General features: G+C 52.1%; 12 protein-coding genes across 12 annotated transcripts; 4 read left to right on the plus strand and 8 right to left on the minus strand.

Annotated features, from left to right (window-relative positions):
• Nucleotides 1–576: 576 nt before the first annotated feature.
• On the minus strand, nt 577–1,681 carry Z517_02697 (uncharacterized protein; the record flags this gene model as incomplete). Its single annotated transcript, XM_013431806.1, has 2 exons — nt 577–1,569; nt 1,628–1,681. 2 exons carry the CDS (start codon nt 1,679–1,681, stop codon nt 577–579), a joined length of 1,047 nt encoding a protein of 348 aa, XP_013287260.1.
• A 1,829-nt stretch (nt 1,682–3,510) lies between these two features.
• On the plus strand, nt 3,511–4,231 carry Z517_02698 (uncharacterized protein; the record flags this gene model as incomplete). Its single annotated transcript, XM_013431807.1, has 2 exons — nt 3,511–3,965; nt 4,045–4,231. The coding sequence occupies 2 exons, from the start codon at nt 3,511–3,513 to the stop codon at nt 4,229–4,231; spliced, it is 642 nt and encodes a 213-aa protein (XP_013287261.1).
• Nucleotides 4,232–5,177: 946 nt separating this feature from the next.
• Z517_02699 (uncharacterized protein) lies at nt 5,178–6,023 on the minus strand (the record flags this gene model as incomplete). The annotated part of the gene is made up of 1 exon (XM_013431808.1): nt 5,178–6,023. The coding sequence occupies one exon, from the start codon at nt 6,021–6,023 to the stop codon at nt 5,178–5,180; it is 846 nt and encodes a 281-aa protein (XP_013287262.1).
• A 1,996-nt stretch (nt 6,024–8,019) lies between these two features.
• On the plus strand, nt 8,020–9,294 carry Z517_02700 (uncharacterized protein; the record flags this gene model as incomplete). The annotated part of the gene is made up of 1 exon (XM_013431809.1): nt 8,020–9,294. One exon carries the CDS (start codon nt 8,020–8,022, stop codon nt 9,292–9,294), a length of 1,275 nt encoding a protein of 424 aa, XP_013287263.1.
• A 1,750-nt stretch (nt 9,295–11,044) lies between these two features.
• Nucleotides 11,045–11,518, minus strand: Z517_02701 (uncharacterized protein; the record flags this gene model as incomplete). The annotated part of the gene is made up of 1 exon (XM_013431810.1): nt 11,045–11,518. The coding sequence occupies one exon, from the start codon at nt 11,516–11,518 to the stop codon at nt 11,045–11,047; it is 474 nt and encodes a 157-aa protein (XP_013287264.1).
• Nucleotides 11,519–13,279: 1,761 nt separating this feature from the next.
• Nucleotides 13,280–13,912, minus strand: Z517_02702 (uncharacterized protein; the record flags this gene model as incomplete). Its single annotated transcript, XM_013431811.1, has 1 exon — nt 13,280–13,912. The coding sequence occupies one exon, from the start codon at nt 13,910–13,912 to the stop codon at nt 13,280–13,282; it is 633 nt and encodes a 210-aa protein (XP_013287265.1).
• A 1,937-nt stretch (nt 13,913–15,849) lies between these two features.
• Nucleotides 15,850–17,226, minus strand: Z517_02703 (uncharacterized protein; the record flags this gene model as incomplete). Its single annotated transcript, XM_013431812.1, has 1 exon — nt 15,850–17,226. The coding sequence occupies one exon, from the start codon at nt 17,224–17,226 to the stop codon at nt 15,850–15,852; it is 1,377 nt and encodes a 458-aa protein (XP_013287266.1).
• Nucleotides 17,227–17,602: 376 nt separating this feature from the next.
• Nucleotides 17,603–18,232, plus strand: Z517_02704 (uncharacterized protein; the record flags this gene model as incomplete). Its single annotated transcript, XM_013431813.1, has 2 exons — nt 17,603–17,805; nt 17,866–18,232. 2 exons carry the CDS (start codon nt 17,603–17,605, stop codon nt 18,230–18,232), a joined length of 570 nt encoding a protein of 189 aa, XP_013287267.1.
• A 737-nt stretch (nt 18,233–18,969) lies between these two features.
• Nucleotides 18,970–19,425, minus strand: Z517_02705 (cytidine deaminase; the record flags this gene model as incomplete). The annotated part of the gene is made up of 1 exon (XM_013431814.1): nt 18,970–19,425. The coding sequence occupies one exon, from the start codon at nt 19,423–19,425 to the stop codon at nt 18,970–18,972; it is 456 nt and encodes a 151-aa protein (XP_013287268.1).
• Nucleotides 19,426–20,024: 599 nt separating this feature from the next.
• On the minus strand, nt 20,025–21,473 carry Z517_02706 (uncharacterized protein; the record flags this gene model as incomplete). Its single annotated transcript, XM_013431815.1, has 1 exon — nt 20,025–21,473. The coding sequence occupies one exon, from the start codon at nt 21,471–21,473 to the stop codon at nt 20,025–20,027; it is 1,449 nt and encodes a 482-aa protein (XP_013287269.1).
• Nucleotides 21,474–22,533: 1,060 nt separating this feature from the next.
• Nucleotides 22,534–24,190, plus strand: Z517_02707 (uncharacterized protein; the record flags this gene model as incomplete). The annotated part of the gene is made up of 2 exons (XM_013431816.1): nt 22,534–22,685; nt 22,738–24,190. 2 exons carry the CDS (start codon nt 22,534–22,536, stop codon nt 24,188–24,190), a joined length of 1,605 nt encoding a protein of 534 aa, XP_013287270.1.
• Nucleotides 24,191–25,060: 870 nt separating this feature from the next.
• On the minus strand, nt 25,061–25,917 carry Z517_02708 (ATP-dependent Clp endopeptidase, proteolytic subunit ClpP; the record flags this gene model as incomplete). Its single annotated transcript, XM_013431817.1, has 2 exons — nt 25,061–25,664; nt 25,757–25,917. The coding sequence occupies 2 exons, from the start codon at nt 25,915–25,917 to the stop codon at nt 25,061–25,063; spliced, it is 765 nt and encodes a 254-aa protein (XP_013287271.1).
• Nucleotides 25,918–26,509: the final 592 nt, after the last annotated feature.

Here is a 26,509-nt window from a genome sequence, read left to right on the forward strand (position 1 = left end):
TCCCTTCTCACTTTTCCCATAACCAGATTTGCTTGCAAGCTGTACTTTTTGTAACAGGTAGCTTTTCTTCTGGGGTTCCTTCTCTTTCTGAAGCTTTGTAGAACAGATGTAGCACCGACAATTCTCCCGTGGTATTAGATTCATATTCGAATCAGTAGTAGAAGTGTCCGCCGCAGTCTTCAAACCATGAAAGTAAACTTTTCTTCAGAGGCCTGTTCCCTCATGCCACAACTTTTTCTGCTTCTCTTCAAATGAATCTCTTAGGAGATGAAGTCGTCACCGCAAGAATTGGCATTAATCCCGTGTGGGTATGTGAATGGTCTCCCACGATAGAATGATGGTAACCAAAGCCATAAGTCGTGATCGTGAGTGACACTACGTATCGTCGAGAGAAGGGAAAAAGAACAACGTCTTGCGGCGGTGGCTCGTAACTGATGGAGTCGTGATTTCGATTTTCGTCACTGGAAGGCGCGGTATGGTCCTGTGGTCCCAATGGATTCAACAAAGTTTTTTTGTCGGATGCGTAATCGCAGCTAGATATTTGGCACTCGCCAGAGTCGATCTGATGACTTGCCATTATGGTTGCTGCATCGACATCTGTGACTGCTGCGCTTGTTGCGCCTGTTGTTGCGACTGGAGCTGCAGTCGGACCATTTGCTTGAGCAGGGCGCAGTCTTCGCACTTGACGAGCTTCTCGAGCGTCCGCACTCTGTCGTTCAGTCGCTTGATCTCATCCGTCATGTGCCGCATCGACACCTCGCTCTGATGGACGTAGTTGACCGCGTCTGTCATGACGTCGGATTTGCGCACCCTTGTTCGTGGGTCGTGCATACCCGGTGCTTCGTCTGTCGTGAGGCCGGCCAGACGAGCGGGAGATCCAATAGCGTTCAGCGTGCGGTGCAACTGCATGATCTTGCCATTGAGGTTGTCACGGTACCGTCGTTCGACGATCGAGTGGGCTTGTTTTGCTCGGGCTTGCGCCGCTTCCTCATCGCTCGAAGAACCCTTGCGTGCCCGCCTACCTCGTGTCTTGGGGAGGCTGTCGTTACTGGCCCTTCTCAGTTGTTTGACGTTACCGGTACTGATTCTGGATGGCAGTCTTGTGAGTTCCTCGTCCTGGTTGGACATCTTCGGTGAGAGGGCTGACAGGTTGAAGTCTTCCATCTCAGGGTTGTTGAGGAGTTGCAGGCATGCTGGGACTGTTCCACAATTACGCGGAGACAGGTTGTCACCCTGAATCAGATTAAGCCCGCAAGAGAAGGACGGGTCGTTCTGCTCATAGCCCGGCTCGGGCTTGATGGGGAAGTCGGCGAATTGCTGAGAGTTGTCTGTTGAGATTGACGAAGTATTGAAGAATGGTTCTGAGGACATGGTATCATTTGTTGCTGATAGCCCAGAGTCCTGACCAGCAGCATCGAAATTCAGATACTGCGAATAGACGGGGGACGGGGCATTCTGCTCGGTTGGAAGCTCAGGGTTGGAATCGTAGTAAGATTGGTCCTTCGGATACTGAGGATAGTTCCCAAAGGAGTTGGAGGAGGCGAATTCAACACCATTCCAGCTTGGTTGCTGCATCAATTAGTGACTGTGGCAAAGGGGAGCTGGCAGAACAAAAGTGCCAACGTACTTGATCCGGGTATGAAGGTCGCTGGTATTGGGGGTATGTTTGTGTGTAGGCCATGGTAGGCTCAAACCTTTGTTGTCGGTGGATTGACTGTGATGTGAGGTGAATATGGTTCTTGAAGTGTGGGTTGATTTGCACACATAGTGGCACAATGTCTGCTGGTGGTGGAAAGGCGGTTGCTTATGAGAACGTTGTAAACAGAGTTCTTTTTGCATCATAGCGGAGAGGCAAGTCCGAACGAGCCACGCGATTTGCGACTAGGAAGACAGTCTCCAACTGAGGTCTCCATAGTAGTAGGAGTCAGGAACCGAGACTCGGAAACAGGTGTCAGACCACCAGTTCGACACGCTCACGACGCGAACGGCACTCAGAAACGGTAGTCTCCGTGGGAGAAAGAGGCATGTCATTGGTGAGGAAGAGGGAGGAAAAGATGGGTTTGCGGGTCATCTGAGAGACACAAGAGAGAAACTGCTGGGCGCAGGCAGGGACAGGGCCACAAGGCACGATAGGGCACGATAAAAGACTGACTGGGCTAAGCAGCTCCGGGTTTCCTCCTTGGGCCCCCGAGAAAGCGGAAATGGCCCATTACTCCCTCTTGGGGATGCATGTGCTTGCTCTGGGCTGCCCTATGGCGGGCTTTCTCGGGGCTCGGAGCCTGTAGGGTTCTCGGGTACCTGGCTGCCAGGGTGCCAGGGTATATCGCAGGGGCACCAAGGGCACCCACGGCGGTCCCCAACGCCCACAGAAGCATAGCCTAGTGGCCCCTAACACCTAGTGAGCCAACTGAGCCTGGTGGATGCCCGCCAAGACATCCATATAATCTGAGGCACATTGGCTACTCGTTGACATTTCTTGTACCAGTATACAGTATGCTGGAAGAGGATATTTTGCCCATGCTCGGTCCTTTATGGTTTTGTCAGCAAACAGAAACGTGCAGAATACCACACCCACCAGATGCACCACTCCAAGCCTCTGTAAGACACGGCGAATCGGTCCAGCGGACACTTGCTCGTATATCGGGATCTGAATGCCTGGTGCGGACATGGAAGGGCGTGGCAGGGCAAGGCTGGGACAGGTACGACTAAGGCACCGCTCACCCTACAGAGCACTTGTTCTTGTATAAAAGCACAAATACTGTCTTGACAGCTGGAAATGGAATTCCTTCATTGCGACCGTGACTGGCAAACTCTTTTTCCTGTGCGAGGCTTTCCTAGGTGCCTTCCCCCCTTTTAACTTCGGAGACGCAGTTAATTCGGAGGATATGAATAATGGATGGTACCGCCTACACTTTCAAACTACTTTTGTAATTGCCAAGATCACACGTCATCTCAGAGAGTTCAGGACGATGACTATATTTCGGAACGAAGAAGCCGTACGAGGTACGAGGTACTTGTGCCCAGTTCACTATTGACCAACAGAGGTCGGGTTGGCAATACCGACGCCAATGATGCTAATGGGCCAATGCTCAGCACTCAGGTACAAGAAGACGATATTTACATAATCATCTTGACTCGCATGAGTGAATTGACCTCATCTTGCTTGGTACCTACATACCAAGGAGTATCAACGTTGGCACTCACCTGACTCGCACCTCACGCCATACTTGTAATGCTACACCAGCAAAAACCACGAGGACAAAATGTACGGATATTGCCGCCTTTTTTTAACATTCACAAAGGTGGTAAGGTACACCATGTGATTTTTTTTATTGAGGGCTAAAATACCGAGCAAATGATGTGTGTTGTGGTGTACTTGCTGTGATATAAAGTTGTCGACCACAAGGCATGGAGTCTGAGGCTGACAACTTATATCAACTATATCGACAACAGTCTCGAATTTAACTCGACACAAAACATCTTCTAACAAATCTCCCACCAACACCGACAATGAAGTTTAGAACAAGGGAACTCGACCTCTCCAGAGCTCTCGATGAGACATTCCTCCGCATTGCCGAAATCGGCCTTCGCGTGCTAGAAGGCGTCTGGTCCATCATCATCATTGGTTTCATGGCCGCTGTCATGAGTGGTCTAGCAGACGTCGATGCAGACGTGCCACGGAAAGCCACCGCGACCGTGGTAATAGCCTGCATCTGCACCGTCTACGCGGGCATCACCATTTTGCCCATGTTCTTTGGAGGGGCCCTGTTCTTCTCCGTCTCCGCCGTCTTTGATATCCTCTTTGTGGCTGCCTGGGCCACCCTGATTGGTCTGTGGGATGGCGACGCCACGGACTCATGTCGGGTCTTCAAGACCAAATACTTTGATGGCCGGCCTCCCCGGTCGCTCTTCGATACCGATTGCAAGCTTGTCAAAGCCATGTTTGCATTTATGATTGTCAATCTGTGAGCATTACCATCCCATTCTGTGGCCCTTTCATTTGCTGATTTGAGGGATGTAGGGTATCTTTCTTGGGCTCCGCAGTCATCTGCTTCTGCCTCCGCCTCATCGAGCTCGACTACCCTACCCTTTGGAGAGTCGGTTCACACCCCGAAAATCTCACCAGGCGCGGAAGACAAGCACACTGTGCCTGCTGCAAGCACAACGCGAGCAACCCGTCACCGCACCGGACCTCCACAGCCGAGAGTACCGCGCCAATGGTGTAATCTAATCATGGAACAATGTCGGAGTTTTTTGAATATTATAGCTTGTGTGTATATGTTCTGTTTTTGGGTGGGTTGGTTGGTTGGTTCGGTTTTACCAGGCGATGACAGGGTGCACTCACTCTGCATGCTGCGGACGGTCCGCTCATGAGTGGCAGAGATGTACTTTTACATGTGGGCGTTTTTGACGAAGGGGAAACAAAAACCCATCATCGTGACGACGGGAATATCTACCTACCTACCTAGGTATTCTTCTCGCGTCGTGGCTCCCAGGCCAGGTCTATACATAGGTAGTGTGTATTGTATATCGTAATACTGTGTGTGATACTATTACTTCTGCATCTGCGTCTGCATATGTACATGTACATGCAAGATGCGGACGAGTCGGGTCGTACAAGTACTTGCAGTTGAGGGTACCTATTTCCCACCAAGCAGGACCTGGTAGTTCGTTCCGTCACCAAATTATGCTGGACTCGGTACCTCGGACCGTCCATCTCGATCATTTCATGGGTCATCATTGAGTTCTAGTTCCATTTTTGGAGAGAAAAAACATTCAACACTGTTAAGTAATTTTTTTCAGATAATTGATTTTAATCTCGTTCCTCTCTGGTTTTGCTAGATTCCAAGTCGGAAATCTAGAAGGGTATCATGTGTACAGCTATACCTAGGTATATGTCCTTGAGACCGCCCTTGCGGCTCTCGTGCCCGTACGATCTTCATCATCAACGCCTTTTGGCAATTGCAATGTAATGCAATGCGATGGAGAGGCGGATATTGAAACCTTTGAACCGTCATGACTTTGTAAGATAACAACAAAACGCTCAATGCTCAACGCTCAACCGTGTCACGCAGAGTCGCAGACCGGGAGCTTCATGATTAAAATCCATAAACAAAGGAAAATCCCAAAGTGACGCCATCGCTTTGAAAAGAGTAGAGAAGGTGTGGAAGTGTGGCTCAGCCGAAAGCCTCGACGAACAGACGGGTTTCTTGTTCTCGAGACCAGACGCGCGGCTGCTGAGACCAGAGTTGTTGGTCGTCGTCGCTGTGCGTGTACGTGTACGTGTATGCCGTCGGGGCTGAGGGGCTGTAGTTGTAGGAGGACTCTTTCGAGCAGGAGTGCGCGTCTCTCCAGTCCGAGTGGCGCTCATAGTAGTGGCGGTACTGCGAGGCAGACTCGATGGCCGAGGGGTCGTAGTAGTCGTATTGGAGGTCACCCTCTAGATCCGAGTCGAGATCAAAATCGTCGTCGGACTCGGTCTCAGTGCTACTCGCGTCGCTCTCCACCTCCTCCCAGTGGCCGTCTCCGGCGCCCGCCACCAGCGGTGTCGTTGTTACCACGACGCCGCAGAGGCGGGGGGATTTGAGCTGAGCGTACCCCTTGAAAGACGCCACTTGGGCGGTTTGCAGCAAAGACTCGTGTGTGGTTGCTGATGACTCGACATCGTCGTCGTCATCCTCGGGGACAATGTCGACAATATCGTCAAGGGAGTCGTCGAGGGAGAAGTCGTCATCGACATCCTCGATTTCTTCCACCGACCCCAGTGACGGCGATCGCTCAATTTCTGGGGTATAGTCATGCATGTGTTTGATGATGTACCTGGCTGCGTTGTCGTAGACGGCGGCGTGGCCGAGGAGGCGGTGGAGGTGAGGCGCCGTCTTGGCCGCCTCTTTCTGAATCTTGGATCTCGACAAGGTTCCAATTTGATATGCTATTTGCCGGGAGTGAGGGTGGGAGTATGATGATGATGAGGGTGACGACGATGTGGGTTGGAAGGCATATCGACTCTTTGAGTACTCCATTGTGGTGTATGTGTGTGAGAGAAGACACTGCTAAGTGTTGCTTGAGATAAAAAGATAGAACCGAAATGCTCGAGTCGAGATGGGCTGGTTCAGTGATGTTTGATGTGCGAGAAGAGGTTCCTTTATCAAGTCTTTTGGCAGTGAAGATACAACACTATTGCAATTGCACTTTATTGCATTAATTATTGCATTCGTATGATCTGATATTCTACAAGTACTCCGTAACACATCCGTCATCCCACGGTCAAGGCGGGGGGGAGAAGAAGGGGGGAGATACCAATCGGATGATTCGAAATATGTCCGAATTGCGAATGGATGGCACGATGGTCTGCGCAATCACGCACGGAGCACGGAGCAGAGATCACCAAGGTAGGGGCTTGTGTGGGGACAAGCAGTTATGTAGTTTGTTAGATGTGGCTGATAAGAGAGAATAAAGATGTCAGATGTCAGCCTACGAGTATTGACGAAGAGCGGGAGACACGTGCTACACAGTGAGCGAGATGGTGGTGTGAGCTGGAGGGGAGAGACTCGAAGTGGTGGTGGTGTGACAACCCTGGAGCCCGGGGGCAGCTAGCTCAGCTGGTCCAGGTACCGCTAATGGTACTTTTAGGTATCATTATTACTTACTAGTGACCCTCGGGGATTTAACGGGGCCAACTTCGGGGTCGGAGTCAATCTCTTAATGAGTAGCCAAGTAGCCAAACTCGCCAAGCACTCGTATTGGTAGTAAAAGTGGCAGGCCACGTCTCGGGCCTCGCGGCAACCATCAAACTTCACCCATCACAGCATCTCGGACAAAGTCTGGACTTTACGAACTGACTCACTTGAACCGCGCAGATCGTTTCCAGGGGGATTTGCATCCTTCTTCTTACTCCTTACTATGATACAGCGCCAGAGTACGAGTGCCTAGTTGCACAATGACGAAACCATCTACAGTCCTTGTTCCTCTCGCAACAAGAATGGCCATGGACGCCTTACTCGTACTCAAACTGCGCAGTTTACCTCATACACTGCCAAACAAAGAGGAGGATGAGGTTGAACGATGGCCACCGCGGGTCATCTCTATCTACTCGTACATCTCGGTCACTACCAAACTCTGCGTTCGGCAAGGCTGATCTGGTGCCCCGAACTCGGATCGAGATCGATTAATATTCACGATAAACTTCTTCTACTTCTTCCTCTTCTGGAGAGCCTCCAGGTCTGTACAAAGTAAAGCCCAACCACCTTAAACCAATTCCAGCCTGAGATTGCACATTTGGCTGTCGTGGCTGTCCACTCCCCTGGTCAATATGCCGAAAATGGTCATCATGAGCCGCTTACTAGTAGTTCGCAGGCACTACAACCAAGGTTTGACGCCAGGTGAGTAATATACTCTACTTGTATCCTCTGACTGAGGCACCCTAAGGCCTAGGCCTTTGGGCCTCCTTTTCGCTTCGTCCCTTTGGGCTATCCACCTCCCGATTTGCTACCCACTCACCGCCCACTTGGTAAGTGGTAGGATCGATCACCCGCTGTCGAGCCGTACCAACTCGGCCTGCCACTCGCTCGATCGACGGAAATCATATCCACGCCCAATTCTTACTCGTCAGCTCCCCCAGCACGGGTTGGTGGTGAGGGTAATTCGCCGCATTGTCAGACCACATGTGGCGCAACGATTCGAGACCTTTTTCGCACTATCCCCCTTGCAGCCATATGAAGGGTTTCCTGATTTCTCTCGCCCAGCAGGTAACACGCCCATACCATTGCGGGGAGGGGGCGCGGGCAGACAAACCAGCAAAGTGTGTCTCCCAAGTCACGCAGTGGCTAAGACCACCACACAGCAAGGCTTATTACTATGCAAGAGGAATTGCCAACCAGTCTCTACATTTACGTTCTTTTGCCTTTACTGTCTATCGGTTTCTTAGAAGAGCTGCTCAAAAGCGAAACAAGACCCATTTTCCGATCGATCTGATTCCTTTTTTTAAAACCAACCCCCCCTTTTTTCTTATGCCAAACAATGTCGCGCGCTCTCGGTTTCAGTGGGAGCCCGTCTCCTACCTCCTTGGCAGAAGCGTGCAAACTAGCATGGCACACCTTCTATGGTATGCAAAAAGCGTCTGAAGACTTTGAAAACCTTCGCTTCGAAGTCTGGACCATTGCCATCAGCCTCGACTCGTTACACAGCGTCGGGAGCACCTCGCTCCTCATAGATCGACAACCAGACCACAAACGATGGGCTCTGACATTTTCCAAAATTTTGACTTCGTTGAACGCCGCCTTGCGGCCGTTATACAACCTGGTCAAGCTGTACCTGTCCACCTCGACCAGAGATCGCACCGCCGTCAAGCAATGGCTCACCAACACCGACATGAACTACGAGGGCCTCACCGTGCAGGATTTTAGGAGGAAATTGTCCATGCTGGTCGAGAGTCTGAATGTGTTTCTTTCCAGCCTGACCCACGCCGAACTCACCCGCGCCCGAGCTGCCAGCGAAACCGAAGAATACAGAGTCCTGTCCGAAGTCACCCGAAACGTCCTACAGAAATGGGATCAAAGCAGAGTCACAGGGGCGTCCCACGATTCGGACCGGGCGATCAAATCCATCGAGACCGTCACCTTTGTCAGTGACAACTCAAAGGAAAACAACACATCCTCGACACGCGGGGATTCGACCCGGCCGAGAACGCAGGACGAGTACCCCACCCTTTGGCCAACCCACCAGAGACCCGAGTATCACGGCGGTCCAGGTGGCCACGCTGCGGAGGCGTTGAATTTGGACGGCATTGAAACGGGGTTTCGCAAGCACATGAATGCCATGCGACGGATTCGAGAACAGCTTCGCCTACAAAAGGAGAACGAGCACCACCTCACGGAGCAGAAGTCGAGCCATTTCCCCGAAGTGCACGGTGAAGTGCCCATCACCCCAATCACGCCCTCGCACCACCGCACCATGCCCGAAAACGCCACGGCCGCCTTGTCAGAGCTGGCTTCGGATCATGGATATACGTCGAGCAGTGGAACCAGCTCCGCGCAGACCTCCGAGTCTGGCAGTGTGATTTCAGGGGCGCAGGAAGAGAATAGGCCGAGAAGTCCCGCAGGAGTTGGAGGGGGACCACCGCCACCGACGACGGCCAACCACACGCGCTCGTCGTCTGGCGAACTTGGGCGGAAGAGGGTGCGGACGCAGGACCTCCATCTCGCCAACGACAGCGACGATTGGCAGAGACATCGGCGACCGCGGAAAACGGCGCTGGAGGAAATGCTCACGGCGGCCTTATTCTTCGACAGTTGAATAACAAAGACGAAAGGCACGGCGTCGTAGTGAGTGGGAGGAGGGGAAAACAGCAAGGCTAGAATTGAAAGGGGCAGTGGGTCGTGACGACCTTGCTACCTAGTGGGTGTTTTCGTGGATTGGGGGCGCTAATTCGCAGATATTTCACAGATATGACGGGAAAATGATATCAGGTTTGTTTTTATCCACATTGTCCCGGCGGTATTTGGTTTCGGGTCGAGTCGTCAGCAATCACTTGGGATGGGAAGGGATGGATTAGGTTGGATTTGGATCGGTTGGTGTCATGTCGTTACGTTGGATTGGGTTGGGCCGGGCTAGTTGGCACATTTGATTCCCGGACTTCGCAGCACCTTTTCATCACACACACACACACACACACGCACACGTACACGAACACGAAACAAATACACACGCACGCACCTTTCGGGGTAGAAACAGGACTGACTGGACCTCTCTGTTGTCTTACGAGGAAGGCACAAACAGCCACGACACGACGGGATTTGACGAGAAAAACAAAAAAGCAATATGAGAGGGGCAGAGGAGGGGAGGAAAGGGGGGAGGTATATTACTACATATCCTACGTATAACTAGCCGACTAGCCATGACTAGGTATCTAGGTATGTAAGTATACCAGCACTGGGACATATATATATACCCAGGCAGGGGAAAAAATGGTAATGATGACAAAATAAAAATCACAATCAATGGATACATACAACTTTCACTCCTAGGTAGTTGTAGGTAGGTAGGTATGTAGGTATGTAGGTATGGAGGTAGGTAACTCCATACTCCATGTGCCCGGAAGCCTCGTCATGCTTCGTGCTTCATGCTCTAACTCCATTACCTCGTACTTGAACTTGAACTTGGGTACCGGTATCTGGACCTGTTTCTGTACGTGTACTTCAAATAACTAATGTATTATGGTCACGCGCACAGTGGATGTACTGAGTGCAGATAGATACCTAGGTAGGTATATCGTATATTTTGATATCAGTACTGGAAAACTCAGGTCTGTGGACTTGCACTTATACTGCCCTTGTACTGAGGACCGAGACAGCCGGGGTCTGTACGAGGCAAGTACTGGTTTCCTAGGTTATCTTTTAACTTGTTCATTAGTACATTGCGTATCATGTAATATCTAATACCTGGTATTCGTGTGGCAGTTGTCGACATTATGGCCACTGGATCTATCCTATCTACCGAGTAACATAGCTAGGTCTTTGTTTATCTGTATCTCTGTATCTTCTTCTGGCTTGTGGCCTTGTCTCTTGTGCCTTGCGACTTGTGTGTGTGTGTGTCATGATATTGTGGATTTCTCTCGAAGGGTGTTAGTCAAAAAGACTCGGACTCTTCAGCATTAATGTCGTCCAGGTCCTCGGTGCACGTACCCATGTACATGTAAAGTCATGTACCCATGTGCCCATGTACTCGTGGCCCTGTGCAGTAAAAGTAGCCTGTACCCTGTACCCTGTGCCTTGTACCCATGGACCCCGACGCCGTGGCCTGCCTCCCCTGAAGTCCCGTCCAATGAATTAATATCCCCGGGATCCGTTGCCAATCCACCAAACCCGTGAGCCTGTTTGCTGATAACGCATCAGGTGAAAATACTTGTCGTGATAAGTGTCGGTGCTTTGAATGGCCAATCTGGTTCTGACATGACATGCATGAGCTGGCTCGACTAGACCAGGTCAGCACTCCCACTCGCATGGGTTCCAATCAGATCTGATCTCATCGATCCTGGTCTCCTTTCTCAGGCACGTCCACCTTTCTTGGAGTCTTGCCATTGCTTCCACATTTGCTCGTAGTTGTCGAACCACGAGGCGCCGTAGTTGTGCGGTTGGTGTGCGGCCTGGTATTGCTCAAACTGTAGTCTCTGGTTGTTGAGATTCTCGAACCAAGAAGCGCCATAGTTGTGCGGTTGGTGTGCGGCCTGGTATTGTTCAAACTGCACTCTCTGTTCATTGAGGTTCTCGAACCACGCAGCTCCGTAGTTGTGCGGTTGGTGTGCTGATTCGTATTGCTCCCTCTGGTTGTTCAGATTCTCAAACCACGCGTCGCCGTAATTGTGCGGTTGGTGTTGCGACTCGTACTGCATTCTCTGTTCATTGAGATTTTCAAACCAAGCAGCTCCGTAGTTATGCGGTTGATGTGCAGCTTGGTACTGCTCGAACTGCTCCCGCTGGTTGTTGAGATTCTCAAACCACGCGTCGCCGTAGTTGTGCATTGTCTGCATATTCATCGAAGATGTGCTGCTGGTGTTGGGGGTGTGTATTGTTGACGATGCCATAAAGTAGGTTGTGTTGGTGTGTTTAGCTGTTTAGCTGCTATTGAGCTTTGATCGATGTGAGTGTGTCAGTGTGTCAATGTTTGGTAATCTGTTTGTGTGTGGCTTGGTACAAAAAACATAAAGGGGGGAAGGAAAAAGCAAAGAAAGCCCTCTTATACTCCCTGGTATAAAGTGATTCCACAAACCCTCATCAGATGTTCCATAATTGCTCATGTCTGTAAAGCCTCGTCTGGGGCGGCAACGGCGAGACCCGAGCCACAAAACAATGCATGACCATTGACCGTTGACCCCCAAAACCAACGAGATCCCGTTCACCAGCGGAGCGGCCAAGAAGGCGACACGTAGATCCCCCTCGACAGTCAGCATTATTGACGGGCATTGGGTGATGGGACGCCGATCATGCTTGAACGTGGACGCGCGGTTTGATAGTATTTGCTCGCGGTGTTCCAGAATCGAGGGTGTAAGGGCTTAGCAAAAAGTGTATCGGACGAGGCATGTACCGCAGAGACTTGGTGTGGTACATGGTACTCGGTACATGAGGTGTATGGAGAGGGAAAAAGGTGACGGTCACACCACGGGGGAGTGGGTGGGCACGTGGCTTTTACCCAGAGAGACATTCCGGGCGAGAAAGGATCGGGTTGGGGGGGTGGGGGGTACACACCTAAGGTCGGTGAGGCTCTTCCTTGATGCCCTGATAATGCCAATAATGCCTAATAATCCCTCGTTGGATCCCTAATTGCTCCGTTATAGGACAAATGCAGGGTCACCCATCACCCATCACCCACCCAACGCCCCCCCACTTTGGCATGGTTGTGGCCTGGAACAGATCGCCAACACCGCCTGGAGAAGTTGCTCATGAGCGCTCACACCACTACCTCCATACTACTCATCCACTGTGGTTGTAAGCCTTGTGTTGTTGCCTCGTGGCCAAGCCGAACACATCACACTCCTGTCGTGCCTCACTTCGATTTGTCTTCTTGGCTTGCATACGAGCCCAAGCCTGATGATGCAGGTCCCTGACTTTGTCAGCCTTGTACTCGTTACCCGTCACTCGATATACTCGCGCGGATTTTATGCTACAAGTTCGAGTGAAAGAAATGGACCACTCAAAAGAAACAAAAATTAAACACAACCAGGGTATATTCAACCAGTTACATACAACGAAACGACCAAACTCGCTCGAAGAAGCTAGTACTGATAAAAAGACCCGATCAAACTCGACTCCTAGTTATTTGCGAGGCAGAACGGACAGAAAGAGAAGTGGGTCAATGACTGGCTGTTCTTGTATGATACGACGTGTTTTTGATCCAGTATCCCTGCGTTTACCGGGAGTTCATTAAGGTAATGGCTATTGTGTGTTTGTGTGTAGATGTGGGAGATGGTCCTTCTGTTACTCTGTCTGATGGTGGCTGCCACGAAACAAAGGCCATATGGAGAAAAGGAGGCAGTCAAGTTTGTCGTAACACAAGTCGCCCAGCGAACGTTACTCTTTTCCATGTTGTAATCTCCCCAAAAGAGCGCCGGGTTCCTTCTTGTATGCTGGTCCAAACCCCCCAATGCGGCCGTTTCCAAGTAGTACCTGTACCACTCTGCACCGGAGAAATTTCACGGTGGTCTCCAAGTTTTCTCCAGGTATCGAATTCACTGCAGGATGCCTTTCAACCCCCCCCCCCCCCCTCGTCCAAGCAGAGCACCGCTTTACACGGGCGGCATGGCCATCGGCGGCAGACCGTACTCGTATGCCGTGTAGATACCAATGGGGCACTCATCCTGGTCCTGGAAGAACCAGAAGTTGGTGTCGTTGGTGTAGGTCATGCCGGCAACGCACGTCCCCGCGCCCACGAAGCAAGGGCCGACATCAATGGTGTAGGCATTTCCTGGTTCCATGTGGATAGCCGGGAATGGAGGGAATGGTCCCGGAGCGGGCTGGTTGTTCCACGTCGTCTCAGGTCCCGGGCAGCTGCCGGGGTTGTACCCCGTGAAGAAGAACGAGCCAGCACCCTCGTACTCAAAGTTGGACGTCTTGAGCTGCGACTTGAGAGGGAAGATGAACTCCAGCGTGCAGTTGGCGTCGGCGCGAGAAGCGGGCACGTCGAAGCTGAAGATGGAGGCGATGTCGTTGGGAGTAAAGACGCCGTTTAGCTGGGGTCCGAAAGCCTTGTCGGGTTGCGACTTGGAGATCTGCGTGATGTAGTGAGGGAATTCGAATTGGCCAGCGGTGAGTTCGGCAGGACAGCCTTCGCGCGGCGCGAGAGCACGTTTGCGCAGGACTTCTCCCGGGTAGGCGGCGGCCAGACCGGCCAGCAAGACAAGAGCTGCTCCGGTTCTCATGTTGAAAATTGTGAATCTGGTATGTTGTGGGGGTCAATGACAAGATGTCCAAGAAGGACACGTAAAAATGCTGGAAGATAGGGGGTAAATTTGTCAAAGCGAGAGATATGTGTAGCGAGCGACTGTAGCGAACGACGGTATGTATGTCAAGACAGAGAGAGAGAGTACTCAGGTATAACAAACCAGCAGAGAAGCAAACAGAGGTCCAAGTGGGCGTCAAAGCATATAATAGCACCGTGTATGGGAGATTGCGCCTGGTACCACTGGGGATTACTACGGGCCAACAGTTTCCCTGCTAGCTACCAGGAATTGGGGATAGGGCACAAACAAACATGCCACCACTGTAACCACGCCTCCAGTGACGCAGGGGAGGACAGCACGAGGCTGAGCACCGTGGGATCCTGCTGCTTGCGGCAGTGACACGCCAAACAACACCCTTTGAACCAAAGTCTATTGAGCAATTTTTTGAGCCCACTCCCACAGCAGCATTGGTGAGACACGGGCCAGGGAGGCTAGCCTGTTGACCAGAGGTTCCAAAACCACGATGTGACCTACCACGAAACGGCGTTGGTGTCAGTCGACAATGAGGTTGCCGCGTGAGTGGCTGAGTCCGCGACGGTCTGGATATCCGGGAGCTGGGACAGGTGGAGGTAGGAGAAAGGCAATATTCTAGCTTCTCCATGTGAATCTCATGACCGTGTCTCATTCGTAGAGGTGGATAAGGGATCTTCACGCGGTTAATTTAACCAAGCGAGAGTGTTTTGCACTACGAGATCAAGCACCAAACTGCCAGTTGCTTGTGCTCGTCTTCGCCCTCGTGGTCGTGTTCCCCGTCGATGTTATCCCAACTGTACCGAGTACTCGGTAGTTCTCCCATTGCAAAGCTCTTTAGACCCTCCAATATAACATTTTCCATCAAAACAAGGTCGTCTTGGTGGATTATTGTGTCGTAGGAGTTGTCGTGTCGTCGCGTAAATTGCAGGGCCACGGGGTAAACGGCCACAGGGCCAAGCTTCCATCGGTTGCTTGCTCATCTGTCCTGCGGTTAGTGAGAGCTGCTCCACTACAAGGGAAACGATCTCGCCTCGCGTCGATTGCGCAGGATTGGATGCACGATTGGAGCACGCCACCGATTGAGGTCCCGGATTAGGCCTGTCCCTAGAGGCTGTGTACAAAGTTCTCGTACTGCGCACCGTGAATCCCGGAAACCCACGCAACGGCAGAAACAATCCCAACTCTGCGGAATGGGTCAACTCGTCGCCGTGTCGCAAGCGGAAAACAAACATCTTCAGTGCGCGAAGATTCAGCTGTGAAGCAGAGGCTGAGGTACAGAAAGAGGGAAAAGATCGCCACAACATGACAGTTAAACTTCAAGTCGAGACCCTGCGCCCCCAGAAGATAGCACCAGAGATGGCAAGCAGATGCGAAAACATGCGGCCATGCGAGTAGAGCGGATGTCGTGCAGGACATTTGCTGAAGTCAAAGAGTATTCGATAGGCGGCTGCCATGACAGATATGGGGCTCATTGAGTCATTGTCAAATGATCGATGGGAACCCAGTTTGCCAGGCTGTCTCAAAGCAAACAAAATGCGTGTTATTACCAGTGAATGCTCCCTTTGGGGTCATGCAAACAAAGACTCACGAATCACCTGCACCATCCAGACTCTGCCCACGTCTTTCGGATCTTGAGCTCGATTGTCGACTCTGTATTTTGGATATTGTTTTCATGTCCCATCCACCGTCTCTCATTATTGCGGCGCGCCTTTCTCACATCAACGCATACAGGTCAATTTCCATTCCAATGTGCCTCGTATCGTTCTAACCAGGGCTCTCCCGTCGACACTCTAGCCCTATCATTCCATCATGCGCATAGAATCACTCGCCAAACCTAACCAGACTCCGCGCTCCAAGAACCAAATCTCCCAATTCCTTCGGCATCATCCAGATACCAATACAGGGGCAGGTTGCTTCCTGCCCTCGGCAAGCGATATTAAATCCACATCACACTGCAGACCCCATCGATCCGCAAATCCCTCACACACCTCCTGACATGTCCGTGCCGCCTGTCTCTCCCGACACCTTCGATCCCAATCCCCTGCCTGTATTAACAGAATGCTGTTCTCCACCAGCTCTTCCTCGAGTGACATGTCCTCCACCATGTCACGGACCGACTTGAGCTTCCTGGTTGCAGCACTGGCAGCGAGCCGCGACTCTTGAAGCAGATCGGTCAGCGAGCGCAGAGTGTGGGTGAGTTCGTCGGTTTGCGATGCCAGGATTTGGAGAGAGAGCAGTGGGTTCTGTGGGCGAAGGAAAGGGAGCGTTGAGGATAAGCTCGTGATGTCGTCTAGGAGTAAGTCGACCATCTCCTCTGGCACTTGCCATAGAGTCCCTCCGTACATCAGGGAGTGCGACTGCGAGAACAGATCTCGCGTCTTGTGTGTTCGGTGAGTCGCCATCGACGTATATGCTGTGATCAACTGAGTGACCCCGTACTCAATATTGGCCTGCGGACCAAGATCCTTAAGCCCATGGATGACTCGCCGCACAGTACCACCACCCTCACTGACTGCGTCTTCGGGGTTGACGCACATGCGTGTCAAGTTCTCGATGTCGCGGATTCTTTTGCGTAGTATCGGTGGGATGGCATCGTCTTCCTCGTCTGCCTCTGAGTCCGGGCCGTAATCTGAGCCGTCGTAAGCAGACTCGTGTCTCTGATGTCCAGGCTTTTTGTTCTCCCGAGTTTGTGAATTCCGTCGAGACGGGGGGACGCGTAGTGTGGAAGACGACCCATCATATTGGCCATGCGGGCTCTGTACGACCATCCCAAAGCCAAAATCATGCATGTCGTTCACCTCGTACGGGCTTCGCATGTCGCGGACCATCGAGGAGTCTTGGTCCACCTCGCCTTCTCGTAAACCCTCGAGAAAGTTGGAGTGGCCCTCGCCCTCCTCTTCGTCGTCCCAAGCCTGCTCTAGCTCGTCGGCCAAATTCCCAAGCCCGTTGCTGTCACCGTACGGCTCTATACTTCTGTTACTGTTTATGCTTGTCCGGCTCGGCCTGCGCTGTTGGGAGAATGACGGAGGTCTGGACGACTTGGAGGACATGGGGCGAGGTGTCACCGGGGACCGAGGCTGGTATGAAGTCTGCGAGGTCCGCGATGACCTCCTCGAGTACGCTGTGCCATTGGTGGTCCCGCTGGTATAGGGACTTGGAGATGTTGCGTCTTGGGATTGTATTTCGACACCAGAAAGTCGCAGCGACCTGCGCTTTCGCGAGGGCGTTGTCGGGGAGGTCGGTGGAGATAGGGCGGTCATCCTGCCTTTCCGCGTGTTTAGGCCTGCAAAGGTGGAATATGGTTGACTGCAAGGTTGTCTATGCTCGTCTAAACGAAGAAAGCTGTATCATAGAATTGAAAGCATGTTCCGGATGCTCTAATTGTGTGTGTTGAAAGTACTTGCTGTTCGGACAACTGTGTACCAAAGCAAAGTCAAGGTCGACCCGACCGTATTATTTTGGCCCGCGAACCGGCGGGCTTGTTGGAGAGCATCTCGCGGGACGGCGCGTTTCGTCGGAGTCACAGATTCCTCCCCACAATCACCAACAAAGTCCTCGAGAAAATTGATGCTTCGCACCCGTGACCCTCAGCTCGACCAGACAGCAATGCTCCTTGCAACAAAGAAATAAGTTGCCATGCCGACCATCCGCAGAGTCCAGCCGTCGGACTTGTTCCATCTGAATCTGTGCAACCTCGACCCGTACACGGAAAACTATGACCTGAACTTCTATCTGACATATCTCATGAGATGGCCTTCGCTGTTCCAATGCATCGAAGAGCACGGCCAAATTGTCGGCTATATCATCGGCAAAGTGGAGTCGTCGCCTGCTCATTTGAAGTAAGACACCATCTTCCCTTGCGAGCCCAACAAAGAGTCCCTGACAGATATTTCTTACAGAGGAACGCCACATTACTTACCGTGGCATGGCCACATCACGGCCCTGTCCATAGCACCGCAATATCGGCGGCTGGGGTATGGGAAACTTCTCAGCGAGTCACTTGAGAAGGCTTGCAACCAACAGGACGCCTGGTTCGTCGACCTCTTTGTCCGAAGGAGCAACAAAAACGCCATCAAAATGTATCAGAGCATGGGCTACTCGACGTACCGCACTGTGGTCAGGTATTACTCGGATGATCCAACTGGAGTCTCGAAGGACGGAGAGGATGCGCTAGACATGAGAAAGCCTCTTGATCGGGACAAGGACCGAGTCCATGTCAGGGAGAACGGGGAGAGTTTCAAGGTCGATCCGGAGGATGTCTTTTGAGGTGCTGGCACGATGATGAACGACCAAGACAACAAGAGATGAATGATGAACGACGGCCAAGTGTCGAAAACGACTACTATTACCATTCCCATATTTTGATGCTCCCCGTACTGCCACACCCATTCTCCGCTGCCCTACACCTCTTGCGGTCAGTATCACTCTCCTCCGCCAAGGTTCCTCCCCAGGTCTCCACTCACAAAAATCACAGGGATATATTTTATGTCTGCGCAAATTTGGTCAACATATAAACCCAGAAGTGGGCAAACAGCGATATAAAGAGACCTTCATAAAAGCTACCACTTCGAGTCCAGGGGATATGTGTCCGAGATAAAAAGGATTCACATTCTATCGGGTTTGGCGGGCGGGGCCTTTCCCCCTCGGTTGATGGATGGTATGAGCTTCGCTGTTGCCAATAGGTAGCAGAAGGTCTCAGGCCATATCATCCATCAACCCTTCCACGGTAGCCCCTCCTATGGGTACTGTAGCTTCAACTGGGGCTACAGTGCCCATAGGGGACTACCGTAGGAGACAACTGGTGATCCCTCCAAGGAGAGGGACCAGTTGGGAGGGGGGAAGGTAAGATAGACGCCAGACCTAGGAATTTGAATCTTTTTGCCATCTGAAATGACTGGGTGTCAATTTTTTTTGGTTTTTTTTTTGTTTTTTTGGATTTTCTTTGACTAGTGGGATGTATACACTGTGGATAGCTAAATGAAGTAGCTCTACATGTATTTCCCCTACCCTTCCTGTATCTTCCCTAGGCCCACCCCTTCACTCTTCCCCGGATTCCTATCCAAATCATTCGGTCCGAAACTCATCGGTAACAGCTCCCCAATGGTCATACGTACCACCTCCCCCTCCACCCCGTCCTTGCCGTACATGTAGATCGGCAGGTCCCGTGAGGTGGCGAACTCGTTGATAAACTGTCGACACATCCCGCAGGGGGAGGCCGGCGGGAAGATGTCCGTGGCGACCCCGATGGCGCGGATGATGGGCATGTCTGGACGGGGCATCGAGGCCACGATCGGGGCGATGGCGCACCGCTCCGCGCAGATGCCCACGGGGGTGGCAGCGACTTCGACGTTGGCGCCCGTGTGGAATGTCCCATCCGAGAGGAGAACAGAGGCGCCGACACGGAAGTTGGAGTACGGGCCTAAGAAGAAGATGGGTGGCAGAGTCAACAGATGACCCATCTGGACAAACGTAGGGTAGAGGGGTGATGGCCGGAGAAATAGCGGCCGGGCAAGATTCTCTTCATTCAACCCAAAAGTAGGCCATGTTTCTTCTCTTCTTCGGGGAACAGGTAGGTCAGAGCCGACGGAGCGCGCAGCAATTCAGTGCTTAGGCCTTTCTTCGCTCTGATTCTTTGCTTTGTGTTGTCACTCACAGTATGCTTTCGCCTTGGCCCCAATTGCCAAGTTGGCCAGCTTGTTCAATTCATCCTGAGATAAGGGCACGAGAGTGTTGTTCGCCATGTTAGTGACACTTATGGTCTTGATATCGTGTATTGGAATTGCCTCTCAAAGTGTGACACAGCGGAAAGAGTGCATTAACTTAATATTTTACAGAGTTGTGGAGGATAAAATGGTACGAGGTCGGCAATGGCAGCCTTGCCAAGAGTTTTGAGGATTCCGCAGCCTTGCGTACCAGGAGACCAGAGGGAGTTTCTGTCGCTATATCAGCTCCTACAACCTCTCGATCCTAGCCACATGGGTCCGTCACGACCAGTTCAGTTGCTAGCTGCTAGCTGCTAAGTGCGTAGTTCGAGACCCATGTCCTTCCTCAGTCCGGGTCATGGGCTTCCTTTTCCCCTTGTCGGCTCAATCAGTGGCAGCAACTTTGGTGTTGGCATCAAAATAATGTCGCTCATGCACTCCCGGATGTACACGAAGCTGTTCCAGGGATTCTCCCACGTGTCAATGACATAATGTGGCAGATCCAACGAAGTCCATCCAACCACCCCCCGCAATCGGGCCTGCAACGCGAGTGTTGTCTTGCCGAATCGGTTGGGGTCTGATCCGTCCATTCTATATTTAGTCGCGAGCAGATCAAGAAGCATCAGTTTCTCATCTTTCGTCGGCTTATAAACCACACCACCAGCTTTCGAGGCCTTTTGCGGCGCGTCATTGGGAGCGTCGACACCTGGAGCCACCACCACCGTCACGAGATTGTACTCGGGTGAGAGACGGTTGATTGCTTTCTGGACCCGATAATCTTGATCTGGCGTCGTGGCGCCGTTGGAATCGGCGCCAAAGACATCACCACCTGTGTCTACTATGAGAACAGTCTCTATTGGACGCCGAGCCTGATCCAACACAGCATGAAATTGATCGGTAAGATCGGCCTTGTCGTCCTCGGAGATCTGAGACCTAGATTCGCCCTGGTCGAGGACCATAAATATCTGGGAATGATAGGGGAGGGGAATCGCTTCGAGATCGCGGCCCTCGGCTGTAGTGTCATTTTTCACTCGAAAAGTTCCAGCGACAGGTCGCCCGTGCGCTTCCACTGCTCCACCGTGATTGTATACCTCACGCTTGATCCCCAACTTTGACCCTTTCTTGCCTTGAGACCCCGTCGCCCAGGTTCGCGTCGAGACCAAAAGATCCATTTGCTTCTTATGCTGTCGCAATAGGTGCCCCAGCAAACTTGCACTAATGATATCCGAGCCTCCACCCCCACCGATACCGGCATACTCATGGCTAGGCCACTGCTCACCGGGTAACAGATCGGAAAGAGAATGCAACGGTGACAGGTTGTCGAAGGACATAGGATGGACAGGCTTCCACATGGCTCGTAGTGGCGCCACATCATCAAAAGTGGTTTCCAGCAATATTTGGTCGTCAACAACCTCCTTATGCAACCCAATTTGATCAGCAAGAAGTCGCAGATCTACACACGGATTTCGTCTGAAGCCCTCGTAAAGAATTTCACCTTTCCGGGCAGCGGCGATCTCTCGACACAAAGCAACATGGCATTCATCGTAAACCCGGGCCAGGGTGAAAAGAGCAAGTTTGAGAGATAACCGACGGAGCGCTTTCATCAGTTGATCTTCGCCAAGAAGTCGACATAGCGGTCGAGCAGTAGTTGGATGGACGGTGTTGATATACTGTCGCCGCAGGACTGTGCGCACATTTCGAGATCCTGTGGCGTAGACTCGCTCTACGTCGTCCGCGAGATGCTGGAGACGAGCCGCAAGGTTGGATATGAGGGTGTGGTCGACATCGTCGGCAGCTTGCACCATGGCCGTTCATCGGACCAATCTAAGACGAAGAGACGCGAAACCGGTGGGTTAGAGGAGAAATTCGGACGCAGGTGGCTTCCACAATGTAAAGTGAAGTGCTTTGAGTATGCGACGAAGAGGAGAGAGACAATGAAGTCCAAACGCGACATGTACGAGGTAAAGGTGATGGGAATCGGCGGTGCTAAGCCACAAAACGGGAGGGATGACTACTCCACGCATTAGACGGGGGCAAAGGGGGCAAAGGGGGCCATGAGGGCCATCACTTTCCCATGGTGTGTGAAGGGTTGCCAAAGGGGGGGAGGCCAGGCTCGGAAAACGCAGGCTCGTGACTGGCTGAGTGGCTTAAATGCGCCGAAGTTCCTTGCAGGGCTTTTGGTCAAGTTGTCACAGAGGTCGGAATGGCTGCCTATCTGACCTCTGGGAGTCATTTGAAATCCCCTGCCCGTCAACAAATTGGCCATCGTACAAGAAGAGGTTGAGGTGCCCCATTGACGAAATGGTGTTTTCTTTTTCCTGGGAGGGTTGGACAGGTCTGTCTGTCTGAGCAGCTGAGATGACAGTATTAGCATGAGAGCTAGGGAGACCAGGAATAAGCAAACTGCGGCCTCCATCCAGCTGACTCTCACAACCAACTCTGAACGATGAAGAGTTTAATGCCTTGTCAGACACAGACCGGAAACTTGCCGCTGCTTTTTCCGCCGTTCTGTCATGTGCGTGCGACCGTTCCAGCGGCAAGCGGCTAGTGCCGTCTTGGCTAAACTGGGTCTTGGCAGACTTGTCAGGGAACTTTGGTCAGCCGCATCTCGAACCTCATTTCTTCCCATCTCTAACCCCTCCTCTTGTCTCGTGCTACTTACCTATTGAGTTCAACGCCCTCAACGGCCCTTTGGTGTTCAACTTGTTCTTCCGTGCGATATAGCCTCGTGTGAAGACTAAGCCCGCTGAGCCTCCTTTGGATTTGTCTTTCTGATTTAGTGCTCGATCCGCCCTTCTCGACCTTTTGCCTCCCCCATCAACTCTATGACTCCGCAATCGTGCACAACTAGCAATTTCTGAATTGATGGCATCTCCTGGTAGAGACCAGAGGCGCGCTCCCTCGGGAGCTGACTGGGAGAGGTTTCGACCGATCTTCACTCACCTGTACCTCGAAGACAATCGTCCTCTGCCTGAGGTTATGAAGATCATGAGGGAGCACCATGGATTATGGGCAAGGTGAGTTCCGGCCCTAGACAGTGTCATTCTGGTACTAAACGTAGTCCCTCAGTGAGAAGATGTATAAGAACAAGATCAAACAATGGGGTTTGCGAAAGTACCTCAAGGAGGGCGAGGCTAAGCAGATCATGGAGGGGGAGGTCCCGAAAACCAGCAGAGACTTGGATCTGGATTCCCTGAAGAGGAAAGCTGAACGTGCGTTGAAGCGGAAACGGAGTCGCAAATCATCCCAGCCACAAGCTTCTCCTTTTGCCTCAGAGTTATCACCAGCAGCCTCGTCGCCTCCACCTTCTCCAGCTTCTGAAGCGGTAGTGCCATATTCAAAGCCAACAGAAGCACTACAGACTATTGTCGTTCCGTCGCCCGAGGGATTTCGTATTGCCAGTGTCGCCGAGCAATTCCTGTTCAATCTACGTGGCTGGACACATGATGCATTTGTCCACGGTGATTGGGATGTTATGTCTTCTAACCAGCATAACCGGGGGCGCCAGGCATCGCGGCTCCTATCATCGAGTCTAACCGCAGGGATCAATCTTTTCGAGAATGGGAAGCAGGACCTCGCATGGGCACAGTGGGGAAAGGCCTTTGCAGGTTTCCAGAATTCCGAATTGTTCAAGTCCTGGTATTACGAGATACCGATGGCCCTACTTTTCGAAGTGGGTCGGGTGGCTTTCAGTGGCCACCGGCAGCTTGCCCAATTGCTCTTGAAAAGTGTCAGACGATGGGCGCATACATTTTTGGATCCAAAAGATTCCCGCCATGCCCTCTTCAGCGTCTTCGGCGAACTTGAGGTTGAACAGCTACGAGACCTATACCCCCGTGCTGCCCGCTCTATGTACGACGGTCTCAAGACGCGAATCGACAAGCGTAACAAGCTCTTGTACGAGGTTCGACTTAATCGAGCTCTGGACCTGCTATGGTACGATCCAGACACAGATCTGACAGAATGGCTACCACAGATCTCAGAAGTTGATGCCGTGTCTCCTGGGCTTTCCGTCTACTTTATGCTCCTGCAAGCTTACAGACTTGTCGCCCAGGATCAATATGATGAAGCCGAAGAGATCTGTTCCCAAGTCCAACGGAGATTGACGACCTTGCGAGAGATTCCAGGAGGCATAGATCTCTGGCGGGTAGGACTTGCTTATCGCAGACTTGGGCGACAACAACATGCCAAGGGGCGCTATGCAGATGCACGCCGAAGTTTCAACACAGCACTAAAATATGTGCAGAACAACAACGAGCTGTCAAAATCCGTTCTGATTGAGATCTGCCAGAGACAGCAAAGCATGGCAAACATGATGCAAGACGCCGAGGATGTTTTCTTTTGGACCAGGATGCTTGAGTCGTTGGAGCAGGATACCAAAGCACAAGTGATCGAAGAACTTGACGTATCAAAGGACGACGACGAAGACGACATCGAAAACGAAAAGCTCCTGGTGAAACGGAGGCGAATATCACCTAATCCCAGCCGGAGTTCCACGCCTGCCCGACGGGGTACCTGGTGACATTGACGTTGAAAGGCCGCCCGAAGCACAACATCCTTCCTCGACTTGAGGTTTTATGATGAGCACGATTTAATGAAGAGACGATTTCTACCTCGTTCGAACGTTGAGCGATCTTTGAAGGAGTTTGGTTTTCGAAAAAGAATGTGAGCGTCAATTGGCAGTCTGTACCCGCGTGGTTTTTCCCATCATCCCATGTGCTTGATATATTTATCTATCTCATTTTCAAGGAGGACAGAACCTTGGGCACCAAAGTCTGGAAGTGATTTTGCCAACTTTTTTCCACAGTTGGGAACAGAGCAGGCCACGTTATTTACAACAGTGTTGCGAAGTTCGAAGCGTGAGTTGCGTATCTGGTGTAGTTATACATACATGTGTTTCTGAGTGAGAGGACTCCAGCGTTTTATGAAATTCGAGAAGGAGCTTTTGAGCTTTACATAGCCTTGTAGTCATCTCAGTTCTCTCATCAATGATGGGTTTTGTTCTCTTCAGCTTCCGTCCACTAATCGTTCTTTTGAGCATCTGCCGCGCTACTGTGCTTGCCCAATCCAAGGATGGCGAATTCCCTTCCCTTGCCCTTGTGTGGGACGGCTTTCCATTTAGCCTGGTTCTGAGTGGCGATTTTTCCGAGGTCCGAATCCCCGACAGTGCTGTGCAATTTTGAGAGGCGATGGTTGGAACATCAAAAGGCCACCGCCTCGGACTGCTGCCTGAAGCATATACATTGTGTTGTACAGTTATTCAACTGCCCTGCCCGAGTACCGCATCGCGTTTCAAGGAGGTGGGCGAAGTGCCGGCTGTACGTATCTTTTTCGGCATTGAATCACAATTGGTTTTCTCGAAAACCTGATCAAGTCAAAGTCCATTGTCTCTTCACGTCTCTTCATTCGTCGTCTCGGGCTTCTTCTTCCTGCTGGACAGGATCTCGTCGACGACGCCCATCTCCAGAGCCTCCTCGGCGCTCAAAAAGTAATCGCGCTCCATCATCTTCTCGATCTCGTCGACTGTCATCTTTTTCTTCCCCGTTAAGTGACGCTCATAGATGCCGTTCAGCTGCGCGCGTATCCGCAGGATCTCCTTTGCGTGGATGGCAATGTCCGCCGCGGTGCCGTAGTGGCCGCCGCTGGGCTGGTGGAGCATGATGCTCGAATGGGGGAGGCAGTAGCGCTTGCCCGCGGCGCCGCCGGCGAGGAGCAGGCTGCCCATCGAGGCGGCCTGGCCGAGCGCGAGCGTCGACACTTCGGGGACGATGTAGTTCATGCAGTCGTAGATGGAGAGTCCGGCCGTCACGCTCCCGCCGGGCGAGTTGATGTACATGGAAATGGGACGGTCAGATTCGGCCTCGAGGTACAGGAGGGACGCGGTGACCGTGGCGGCCATGCGGTCGTCGACTTCGCCGTAGACAGCGACGATGCGCTCCTTGAGCAGGCGCGAGAAAAGGTCCGTCGTGTGCGTCAGGCCCGCAACTGTCTCGGTGCTGTACAAATACCAACGAGTAACGGACTGCACGTCAGCTTCATTTTCCTCTTCCAGCAGGGCCCCGGGAGGGAGAATGGCCAGATAACTCACACAAACGGAACCGGTAGCCAGGATCGCGAAGGTGTCGATCTCGAATATTGTCGACTATGCACCGCCGGGCTTTGCAGCGCCACGGCACCACTAATACTGCATCCCGCCCGCGCGCTCACCCGTGCAGATAGCTGGGGCGCTGCCCGGAGAAGATGGCGCATCCTGTTGTCGCAGGCGCAGTCAGTTGAAGGGCACTGTCGAGGAATGGGCGAAGTAGAAGGTGGGAGCTTGGGCTTGGGCTTTTTGGACAATTGATTTCCCCCCAGACGTTGCACCCACCTCGCGCAAGGCTGAACACGGCGGAGCACTCGACGAAATGGGACGAAAGGCTGCAGGCAGAAGAGCGATCCGTTCCTTCACATTTCAAATTTGTGCTCTGAACAGGAGCGACAAGGGAAGTAGATATCCGTGTCTAACCGAGCCTTATTAGGTTCTACAGATCAAGGTAATTTTTCTCAATGCTCTGTACAGTTCTTAGTTCACGCCCTGTAAGAGAGAATTCTATACCGGAACGAACAAGGCCGATAAATATGGTGTCGTAGGAACCCCGTTGACCCTGATGCTGCATGTTTGATTGTGCTGTGGCTTTACGAGTATAAAGCCTTGCTTTGCTGCCTGATTTTCGAGGACTATCTCAACTGGGGGTCGAATTCATGACTGGGCAGCGAGGCAAGTCACATAACACCTCTCGACACATATCGCAGCCTTTTGAGACGGAGCGCCGTCTTGATTTCTGTCCCCTCGCTGTCTTCC

Source organism: Fonsecaea pedrosoi (genome assembly GCF_000835455.1).
Source record: "Fonsecaea pedrosoi CBS 271.37 unplaced genomic scaffold supercont1.2, whole genome shotgun sequence".
Lineage (NCBI taxonomy): Eukaryota > Fungi > Ascomycota > Eurotiomycetes > Chaetothyriales > Herpotrichiellaceae > Fonsecaea > Fonsecaea pedrosoi.